This window comes from Theropithecus gelada, chromosome 13 (genome assembly GCF_003255815.1).
Source record: "Theropithecus gelada isolate Dixy chromosome 13, Tgel_1.0, whole genome shotgun sequence".
In the NCBI taxonomy this organism is placed as follows: Eukaryota; Metazoa; Chordata; class Mammalia; order Primates; family Cercopithecidae; genus Theropithecus; species Theropithecus gelada.
Window position 1 is genome coordinate 44103331 of NC_037681.1, and position 12034 is coordinate 44115364.

Below are 12034 nucleotides of genomic sequence, written 5' to 3' on the forward strand. Positions count from 1 at the left end.
TGTTTTTCTGGAATATAACATGTGGTTCTGTTGCTAAGAAAAAAAAAAAAGAGGTTGCTTGATGAAAGATATGAAAAAAATCTAAACACAGCCAAAATAATACCTTTGAACTATACCACTTTTTATATCAGAACAAGTGAAGGAAGAAAGTTACAAGTGTACCGTGTTAACTCTGTGAGACAGAGCCATATTCTTTCATTGTGGAACTGCATTTTGTAGCAAAATGTTATTATGCACCAGAAACCATTACTTCTTCCTTAAAATATTAATATCAACATGGTTATAACTAATTACTTAGGGGGGGAAAATATGGATTGATATTCTCAACTGGCTTTTTCTAAGCACTTAAATTCATTTTCACTACCAGCTCTTAGATTTGTTTCAAAATGAACTAAATTTAAAGTATGGTCCAGGGAATGTAATAAGGACAAAATATAGAGGGTCATTCTAGAGCAAATACGCAGGTACCTGCTAAGAAATCAACTTATAAAAAAATTAAAGCACAATTTAAATAATTATGATCATAAGAATACAAACATCAACAACTAACCTTTATGGAACTCTTACCATGTCCCAGCTACCCCACTCAAGGCTTAAGATATTTAGGATGAACCATATGAAAACAGCAATTTCGTAAGGTTCAACCTAATACACTTTCTCATTTAATTCTTACAACTACCCCAATTAAAGAATGTTGTTATCATCCCCATTTTACAGATGAGGAAACTAAAATTTAGAGGGCTTAACTTGATCAAAGTTAAAGAGCTAGGAAATAGGAGAAATGGGACTAAAACCTAGGTCTGAATCCAAAGCCCACATTCTCATTACATATTACACAATAACAGCAGTCTCTGTGTCTTGAAAACCAGGCTGAAGGTGTAGGTACACACTGCCCAAAGCCACTACATAGACAGTTGTGCGGGCTGTACCCTCACAAAGGACCCCAGCAAGGGAAGGGAGTGAAATGGGGCTGACATCCAGCCCATGCTTCACTATCCATCCTGTTACAGGATGGCATCCAACTGAAGAATGAGGTTCTCTCACTTACCAAAAATTGCTACATTGGCTTACAGTGGCCCTGATGGTGTTGGTATAATTTTTCTTTTTTTTTTTTGGAGACAGAGTCTCGCTCTGTCGCCCAGGCCAGAGTGCAGTGGCGCAATCTCAGCTCACTGCAAGCTCCGCCTCCCAGGTTCATGCTATTCTCCTGCCTCAGCCTCCCGAGTAGCTGTGACTACAGGTGCCCACCACCACGCCCAGCTAATTTTTTGCATTTTTAGTAGAGGTGTGGTTTCACAGTATTAGCCAGGATGGTCTCGATCTCCTGACCTCATGATCTGCCTGCCTCGGCCTCCCAAAGTGCTGGGATTACAGGTGTAAGCCACCGCACCCAGTCTGCTGCTGGTATAATTTTTTTTAATTTTTAGAGAAAATTTTAATAGTACAGATTAAAAGCCTTAAAAGATATATATTCTTTGATCCAGAAATTTCACTTTAAGGAACTTATTCTAAGGAAATAATTAAGAATCAACACAAAATTTGCATTACAAAGATATTTATCAGTGTTTATAAAAGAGGAAAAAACTAAAAAATCTAGTATGTCCAACAATAGGGTATTAGCTGTTATATGAGATCTAATACGATTAAAATAATGTTGGAGAAATACATTCATTAACTAATAAGCTTTTCACAAAATATTATGGGAATGACAAAATTTACAAAAATCCTAGTCATTTTAGTAAAACTAAGATGCATGTATATATTCTACATGCAGTATATCCGTGGATGGGGAAGGAAACAGAGAAAAAACACTAAGTGATGGAATTATACGTTTTTAATGTTCTTCTTTGTTCTACTTTCATATATTTTTCTATAAGATATATATAAGCCGGGTGCACTGGCTCACATGGGTAATACCAGCACTTCGGGAGGCCGAGGTGGGCAGATCACTTGAACCCAGGAGTTTGAGACCTGCCTGGGCAACATGGCGAGACCTCTTCTCTACAAACAAAAATACAAAAATTAGCCAGGTGTGGTGGTGTGTGCCTGTATTACCCAGCTACTGAGAGGCTAAGGTGGGAGGATCGCTCGAGCCCAGGAGGCAGAGGTTGCAGTGAGCTGAGGTCACACAGCTGCATTCCAGCCTGAGCAACAGAACAAGATGCTGTGTCCAAATAAAAAGTGTGTGTGTGTGTGTGTGTGTGTTATATAAAATAACTCAAAAACAGGTAAAGCAAACAAACAACAAAAACTACAAGAGGTAAATAACATAAAGCTGAAAAACTGTTACATACAAAGTCCAGCCACACAAAATTTTATTCTGCCTCCTAACTTGGAAATTACTGGATTGGTGCAAAAGTAATTGCAGTTTTTCCCATTATAGAATCTGTGATATATTATGGTTGAAACTGAAGCAAAAAATACCTAATTTCATGTGAAACTGAGAAATCTAAGTCATTTTACCATATGGCCTGGGTTGAGAAGCTCTGCCTCAAAATACAGATACAAAACAAAGCACAGGCCAGGCGCCGTAGCTCACACCTATAATTCCAGCACTCTGGGAGGTCGAGAGGGGCAGATTACCTGGGGTCAGGACTTCAAGACTAGCCTGGCCAACATGACAAAATCCCATCTCTACTAAAAATACAAAAATTAGCTGGATGTAGTGGCACGTGCCTGTAGTCCCAGCTACTTGGGAGGGTGAGGCACGAGAATCACTTGAATCCAGGAGGCGGAGGTTACACTGAGCTGCTATCACGCCACTGCACTCCAGCCTGGGTGACACAATGAGACTCTGTCTCAAACAAAAAACAAAACAAAGCAAAAATTATATTCTAACTATCTTTAGATAACAAAAACTTAAATGAATGTTTTAAAAACAAGAAGCATTTTATTTTTAGTATTACTTATCAAATAAATAGAATTCTCAATAGAGTAAAAAAGCAAAAAGTGGCTCCTGATAGCCAGGAGTTGGCCTGGCACTATCAGCTACGCCTCAGGGTACTACAATTAAACATAAACAATTTCACAGAACACTATCAGACAAGGCCACCCTGTGCCCATGACGGGTCAAGAGAAAAATTAGACCACTCTGTCTAATCATGTCTAAACACAGACAAAACATGAACATTGTCCTGACCACCAAAAAAAACAATAATCAGGCTGGGCGTGGTGGCCCAGGCCTGTAATCCCAGCACTTTGAGAGACTGAGGCAGGTAGACCACTTGAGATTACAAGTTTGAGACCAGCCTGGCCAACATGGTGAAACCCCGTGTCTGCTAAAAACACAAAAAATTAGCTGGATACGGTGGCAGGCACCTGTAATCCCAGCTACTCGGGAGGCTGAGCTAGAAGAATCACTTGAACCCAGGAGGTGGAGGTTGCAGGAAGCAGAGATCATGCCACTGTACTCCAACCTGGGCAACAGAGGGAGATTCCATCTCAAAAAAGTAAAAATAAATAATAATAGCCAATGACCAAACACAATCCTGACTAATATGAATGACTACTGTTTCTTTCTTTTTTTTTTTTTTTCTTTTTTCTTTTTTTTCCTTTTATTTCCTTTTTATTTTGAGAAAGGCTATCACTCTGTTTCCCAGGCTGGAGTACAGTGGCATGATCACAGCTCACTGCAGCCTCAACCTCCAGGGCTCAAGTGATCCTCCCATCTCAGCCTCTCAAGTAGCTAGGACTACAGGTGTGCAACCACCACACACAGCTGATTTTTGTAATTTTTTGTAGAGACGGGGTTTTGCCATGTTACTCAGGCTGGCCTGCAAACTCCTGAGCTCAAGTGATCTACTCGCCCCAGTCTCCCACAGTGCTGGGATTACAGGCATGAGCCACCACACCCAGCCAACTGCTGTTTCTTTATCAATCATAGCTTTAGCCTTGCTCCATTTTCTTGCCTTCTAGGTTCTTAAAATTATTCCTACTTTCCAATAGCATCTAATCCACTGCAAAGCCCCACTTCCTTATACTCTAACCAAAATCACTTAACACAAGCCCAAATCTTGTATGGTTCCCTATGACACATATTCTCCCTCAGTATAATAAATCACCTCATCTTGTTTCACTGCAGATATACTCCTGGTGGTCTTCCAGGATATATCTGTTATCAACCAGATAACAAAAGTTGGGACTATACACTTGAATACAGGATGGATTAGGAATAAAATAATTACATAAAAATACCAATAATCAAAAGAACAGATAACATTCTACATAAAAGGATCTTTTGACACATAAACTTATCCTATCATGGATTTCCATGAATTCGAAATTCCCAGTGTTTATCAGCACTGTGATTGTTGACTAATAAATTTTCAATTAAATTCGCAAATCACAATGTAAATATAAAAAGTAGAACATAAATGAAGAAACGAACCCCTGAAAATAATATCTATAACCATACAATTCTCTACTTTAAACACATTATTTTTATGTAGACTATGAGTTTCTTATTAACAAGTTTTGAAAAACAACAGGTCGTGAAAATTAATCTATCTAGAACACAGGCATGAGTTAGTATTTAAACGGTAAACTGCCTTCTGACTGATTTTCAAGGGAAACCTTGCCCTATGCATCCTTACCTCCTGGGTCCTTGTCTGGATTATACTCTAAAGCATTGCTACAGATGAGGTCAATATCTTTCAGGAAATCCTTTGCAGTTAGGTAATTATGTTTATCAATTTTAGTTATTACTGTTGATAAGTCCATTGGTTCCTTGATTACTTCAAGATAATCTGAAACCTAAAACAAATAAGATATTTTAATAAAAATTAGTTCTGGTTTTTCATATCATCTCAGTTCGTAAAAACACAAAATAAAAACAAAGTTCTTTAAAAATTAAATCTAAATATCAAATAAATAATTTATAAAGATAAAACTGCAGTGCTGTTTATGCTACCAAAGTTACTATCTGCCATACTTTCCATGAAAGCTTCAGTTTCCAAGTCATACCTAAATCAACTCTGAAATGTTTCTGTTCTTAAAATTTGAAACTATGTCTGTGTGTTTTTTTTTTTTTTTAACCCTTTGGGCATATCTGAGAAGAGAATGTATGGACAAAAATACCCAATGAGCATCAATAAATGTGACTTCAAGAAAAAGAAAAGGAAAATAAAAAGCAAAGACTTTTCATACTATGAGATAAGTTATTCTGATAAATCTCTTTAAATTTTCAACAAAAATTTTCTTTTTCAGTTTTCTAGAGTGAACTATTTCATGGAAAGTATTTTCCACTCCTTTGGAGTCATCACAAACATTTAGAGTCAATTACATAAGAAAATTAAGTATAGTTTTCCTAACCAGTATGAGATTTGCTGGATTTGTCCCTAGGTATAAAGAAATCTACAAACAAACAAACAAAAACAAACATGCTGCTTTCTGTGCTGATTTTCTGTGAGATAACCCTAAACAAGAGATATTAAGTCTTGATTTGCCCAATAAATTGTGTATCCCCGACCAATAAGAAAGTGCTAGCAACTTACGTATCTACTGCCTTCCCCAATGCAAATCTCAAATCAAGTAAATAGGTTTCCTACAAAAGCAGTCTTAGCAGTAATGTCTAAAATTAGTCCAGGAAAGATTTCTAGGGAGATGGTTAAGTTCTACTCTATGATCGTAGGGTTAGTTTTCTCACAGTTTCAGAGGGCATCTATACCATTATTTTTAAATTTACATATTCACACACACGCACGCACATATACATAATTTATATGTTTTTTAATGTTTAGGATTACTTATAAAAAATATTAAGTAGAAGTGTATGTGTGTTTTAATTCATTTTTCACCTTTTAGGAGCTGAAAAACCAGTCAATCTCCCTATAAGAGAAGTAGCAGAGTTATACTGAAACAAACTACCTCAGAAGATATTAGCTGGATTCCTAGTTCTGGTATTTGACACAAATGCCTGTGTACAAGTGGAAACTGTTTTATAAACTAAAAAGCACTCTAAAATGTATATTATTAAAGACTATAAATGTTACCACCCTATGCTTAATTTTAAATTTAACATTTGTTTTCTAAAGTTTTGTTTTCTCTGCAGTCTGCTTTGGAATTTGATAAAGTTTTCAGACACTTTAAATTCATTAATTAAATAAAAACTTTAGTTTTAGGTTATCTTATTTCCCCCTCTCGATCCTTCCCAGAGACTCCTATGTTTTCAGCTTAAGAGCTGAATGAACCTGAGAAGAAAAACAAAGGAGAAAATAAGAGAAACATAAGCCTAAATAAAATATTTATCTGACCAACATTTTCTGTCCCTTTGTACTACCTTACCATCATTTATAAAACTATTACAGATGGCATTTGAAAATCTGACAAATCTTTTCTGATTGGAAAGAAAAGAGTTTTCCTGAGCAAAAGCAAAACTGGTTTACTCCCAGCATGGGAGGCTGAGTTGGGGGCAAGCCCTTATCCTTTAAGAAGTGTTAAGAGTCCAAATATACCAAATAGGGGAGTGGAAGGAAGGGCACGCACACATATCACATTTATTTAAAATAATTTTTTAATCAGCTGATAGTTTTAAGATTATCTAAAAACACTATGGGGGGGGAAATTCCCACAAATATAAACGGATATTTATTAATTAAAAAAGCAAATTAGGCATGTCCTGTTATCCTGTTGGAAAGATATAAAGTAGCTATGATAACGAACGTGGGCTTTGAATTTTAAAAAACTTTCAAGTCTTGGCTATGTCACTTGCCAACAAGTCTGTTTCCTCAGCTGCAAAGTAAGAATAATAATAATGATCCTACAAGGTTGATAAGAGGACCAAATGGAAAAAACAGTGTATTGTGGATAAAGGTACAAATAAAATCAGTCTCTCTATTCCAAAAAGGGGGGAAAGTATTTATTTTCAGACTTGCCGGGGGCGGGAGGAATGTAAATGCTAGCTCATTCTTCCCAGCAACAGATGAGGTAATGGTTTCAAAGGAATCCGCTCAGGTCCAAAAGCACAGATTTCACAATTAGGATACAACATTAAATTCTGAACCACTCATAATTCAATTATTTTTTTAAAAAAAGAAATGAATAAAAAACTAAAAACACCAAAGCTGTTCAAACATGGAGTCTGAACTATAAGAAGGAGGCCAGTAAAGATTACACTGTGTTCATCCACACACTACATTATCCCAGGATAAAACAAAAACCAAAAATGTAGTTGACAGTATTGGATTCCCAAATGGAAAATTTCTTTTCTCATCATCACAAACCATGCTCCCACAAGCACACAAAATAATACACACATAAAGTGAGAAATTTTCCACTGGGAGCAGAGAAAACCCTTAGAAAGAAAAATAATTTAGTTGCACAGGATGTTTTAACTTCAAACAGCATTCCAGCCACAGGCATTTCCAAAATATGAAAGACAAAGAAACTTCAGGTTTTTAACTACCTCTTTTGATGAGGTAAACATAATTTGGGAAATGCCAGTATTAACTGGTATTGATTGGTTAACACCAATATACTCTTTGAGAGCAGAATTTATCCTGGAATAAAAATAGTCTAGTATGGATATTTGACTAAGGCAACTTTTAATCCTCTTCTTAAATCGAAGAGTAAGAGACCACAAAGATTAATAATAATTAAGAGGACATATATAAATTGGTTGCTAATTTCATCCAAAAGTCACCAGATATTTGCTGATGACATAGGTAGTTATCACATGGATTAAAATTTTATAGGCTAGGGGTAATATTCATCCATGCCTTTGCTTTTTTTTCCTTCCAAAAAAAGATGTCAATATTTTTTTCTTTTAGCCAGTTCAACTTCACTGTTTGCACACTACTGAAACAAGACCTCTTCAATATCCACCGGTTTGCTGAAGATGTTAAAGCGTTTATCTGTGGCCAGCCTCTTGGTTACATCCCTGAGAAACAACCGCAATTCTCTTAAAGTATTTTCCTCCTGGTCCTCCATTCGATTTTTTTCTGATTCTGATAATTGACGAGGTGGAGAAGGTAGTGCAAGAGGAAGCACTTCCATAGCACAAAGAGCTAGAGAAAACAGAAGAAAATGTTAAGATTCCAACATCATGGGCCAGGACCCTTTTTTGGCATTCTCTCAAAATGTTCTTTAAAGAAAAGAATTACAAATACAGTCATGTGTTGCTTAACAACAGGGATACATTCTAAGAAATGTGCAGTTAGGCAATTTTGTCATTGTGTGAACATCATACGAGTATACCTGCACAAACCTAGATGGTATAGCCTATGACATACCTAGGCTATATGGTAAAGTCTATTACTCCTAGGCTATCAACCTGGACAGCATGCGACTATACTGAATACTGTAGGCAATTGTAGCACAGTCATATTTGTGTATCTAAACATAGAAAAGGTATAGTAAAAATACAGTGTTATAATTTTACGAGGCCACCATCATACATGCAGTCCATCGTTGACCAAAATGTCATTATGCAGCGCATGACTATATGTGTGAAACATGCAAATCCAGCAAGTAAAAATTTGCATAGAAACAAAAAGGGAATAGCTTCACTTTATAAAATAACTCACAACAGGACCCCTTTAAAAAACAAAATCATTTGATTTTGAAATATTATTTATATATAACTTATAAGAAATAATTCAAATCAACACAAATATCTCCAAGTAAAGTATTACATACTGATTTTCTCAAGTCAACCTTGTTTAAAAACTGCTTCTTAAAATGAGATTGCCTTATATGCATAAAAAGTATAATGGGCAAGTAATATTTGATCCTTCCTATCCCCAAAAGAATTCTGATTTTAGGCAGGTCTCCTGCCCTCATATTCTGAGTACAACAGAGTAGGGACAGTGAATGCCACCTGCAGGAAGGGAGGGAAAAAAAAAAAAAAGAACAAAAAAAGGAATTCCACGGTCATGAAGGAGATGGAAAACCAGTCCTAAGTGTTATATGTAAAATCCATGGTACTCACTACCTATCCTAAGAAAAACCAAATATCTTCTTAAAAGGTAAAGTATTAACTTTCCTAATTATAATGTTCTCTAATTTTAAAAGACTTCCCTGATATCACACTAAAGCTCAGAATTAAAATTCTAAGTATTTTTCACTGATTTCTAAATAGCTCCTAAGTTGAAAACTGAAAGTCAACAGAAACAACTGAAAAAGAATATCAACGGTAAACACAGAAAATTCAAATCTATGAGATTAAAATATATCTCGAAGCATGAAAGACTGAAATAAATCATTTTCATAATGAAATATTTAGATTAACAGGAAGCAACAAAATAAATCATAATTTACATATTAAACTTCCCAAGGTTTTGGGAGGGAAAAAACCAAAACTACAGCAATTTGATAGGTGTTTATTTTTAAAACACCAATAAAATTTGGAAAGGAGCCACTAAAGAACAATAAAATTACTAAAATGTTACATAATATAACCAGTGAAAAACAAAGCAAAAAGAATATGGAAAAATAAGGACTTGGCAGGGATGGGGAATGTATTGAGTATCCTCCAAGAAGGGCTCTAAGAAACATAAAAGATGGAACGAGGGTAAAGAGGCTTAAAAATTTTTACCAAACAGGATTGTTACTTCCTAGAAGAGGCTGAAAGATTAAGCAAGTAGATCTTATCCTTTACGCATCTTTAAGATTAGGAAAATAAAACCTCTTTCGAATGACTTAGAATGCAGCCCTTACTATGTCAAGGAACTGAAATCTGACAAATTCTTGAGGTACCTCGTAAAGCTCAATTCTAGAGTCTAAAATTATTGAGTCCAAACCCAAGAAAAATCTAACACTTAAAACAAAGCCAGAATAGATTTTCAAATGGCTAGAATAAAATGTTAAATGTAATGGGTCCTAACTAAGTCTCTGAAAAGTCAATCAATAAATAAACTAGAAATGGCAAATGTTCTAACCAGCCCATCAAATCTACCACGGCCCAAAAAGGAATGAGCACAACACCTGGTGTTCACAACCTGCCAGTTCAAGTCCTGGGTACTTACTGTGACTAAAGCATAGGAGAACTGAAGACTTTTTTTCTATGACTTTTTGAGCCCCATAATGTGAAATCTACCAGAGGAAGTGGTTGAAGTCATAAGAAGAAGTCCTATTTAGTAAAGCTTTAACAAGGCTATACTTCCCAATCTCAAGTCAGATGAACACAATGGACACTTCCACATGTCATCTAAAGATAAACAGAACCTGACAAACTCTCCTCACTTCCATGAAGAAAGGGCTAAAATAAACTGACTCCAAGAAAGGGCATTTCTTAACTCCATCCCCCCCCCCATTTTCCTAAAGGCTTTACAAACTTTACCAGCATGTTTCCTTCGTGGTGGAGCCATTGATGCCTGATTGAGAATCAATTCTTGAAAAAATTTTCTTCTGTCTTCTTCAATAGGCCTTTGAATATACAAGACCTCTTCATACTGTATTCTAAAGATACATTTAACCTACACATATACACACACACAAAGACATTAAATATATAAAGAATTAAAAGCTTACATATCATACCAAATTGCAATGTCTTCATCTTCCAGTATCACGTTCAATATTCATAGACCATTCACATGGGGTTATAGTTAACCTAGTCCTAGGCTATGCCGTTGAAGGGTTCAACCTCATGGGCTAAACAGGAATGGTAGAATGTCCAGTTGCCCAAGTCATTAATGAATGATACTATATATCGAGTAAGAGTCATCAGACAATAGCAAAAAGGATAGCTAGTTGTAACAGATGGCAACAATCTCAAAGGGCTTTTACATAAGAGCTGAAAAGTAATTACTTAGAATCTATAATAGAGAGCTGGAAGAATGTTAACACTGCCATCTATTATCCTCATATTTCTTTGTATTCCCTATTCATTGACTTCCCTTCCTGTGCTCTTTCCCTACAAAGTCTACTTCACTGTAATCTCTGGAATCCTGGTTCCACTGCAAATAAACTATACCTCTGGTCTAGTTTATGTTCCATGACACACTCCAAAAAGATTAAGCCAATTATTCTCATATCTTTCAGCTCCATCCACTTGGTGATTACTCACCTCTTCTGTTTACCTACTCAGACTTTGACCCCAGGTGTCCACCTTCCAAGATATGCTGTTTAAATCCTCTTTACCTCATCCAAATTTGTCTACTATGGCATTAAACACTGTATTTAATTTTTATGGTTTTTCTAGAATGTCTACTTTCTACCTTCTAGACACCACACTCCCTGAGAACAGAGATCACTTCTTATTCATCTGTTTTCCTACACCTATCCCAGTGCCTGGTATTTAGCATGCCTAATAAGCATGTACTGAAAGAGTTAACCTTGTGATTTTTGTTACCCAGCCCAAATCAAATTGGAAACTGCAAATAAAAAAAGGGAGGTGGTCACTAGTATGGAAAGATATACCAACCATGACACTGAGAAAATATGGATTAGAATCAAAGACATCATATTCTTGCCCATTTAGCCACACGTTTGTGGTCTAAATTTGAATAATTCATTGAATTTGTCATTTCTAACCACTTACTAGATTAAGCCTATGAACTGAACCCTTAAAAATTCCATAAATATTATGTCATTCAATCTTTATAACAATGAGGTAAGTATTATTTCCTCATTTTACAGATGAGGAAACTGGGGCTTAGAAAGATTTAAGTAATTGGCTTAAAGTAATAAAGTGAATAAAGAAAACTAGATTATATAAACTCTAAATGCCTTTTCCAGCTCTGAAATTCTAAGAGAAGAAACAATGAAAAGCAAACATCAGAATTCAAAAACTGGATGGGGAATTATTTATCTCAACCTAAAGTCAAATCACTTAAGTTTATAAAATTTCACCTTGTGTCCTGCCAGTGCTTTTGTAGACTACCTTCATGCACAGTTCCCTCCAACTCTTTAATCTACGCTTTGCTGGCCTTTCTTTGAAAATTCTGGAAGTAAGTTTACTACTGAACATATTTTGGATGCCAAACATCATGCCAGACACTGCAGTTATAAAACTAAAGAAAATGTGTTTGTTCTCTGCTGTCACAGATCTTAAGAGTCTCAGAAGAAAAGCATTATGATACTATGCTGGGAGTAC

The 12034-nt window shown here is 35.8% G+C and overlaps 1 protein-coding gene across 4 annotated transcripts in view; it reads right to left on the reverse strand.

Moving 5' to 3' along the window:
- Positions 1–12034, reverse strand: part of ATAD2B (ATPase family, AAA domain containing 2B) — a 175188-nt gene that overhangs the window by 29811 nt on the left and 133343 nt on the right. For 2 of the 4 annotated variants that reach the window (XM_025354788.1, XM_025354786.1), the window contains 3 exons: positions 10277–10412; positions 7822–8003; positions 4593–4752 (listed from right to left, as the gene is read on the reverse strand). In XM_025354788.1, the coding sequence (XP_025210573.1) occupies positions 4593–4752; positions 7822–8003; positions 10277–10412 (478 nt within the window). Of the gene's footprint in view, positions 1–4592; positions 4753–7806; positions 8004–10276; positions 10413–12034 lie in introns of all 4 variants that reach the window. The other 2 variants (XM_025354787.1, XM_025354785.1) reach the window with 1 other exon arrangement.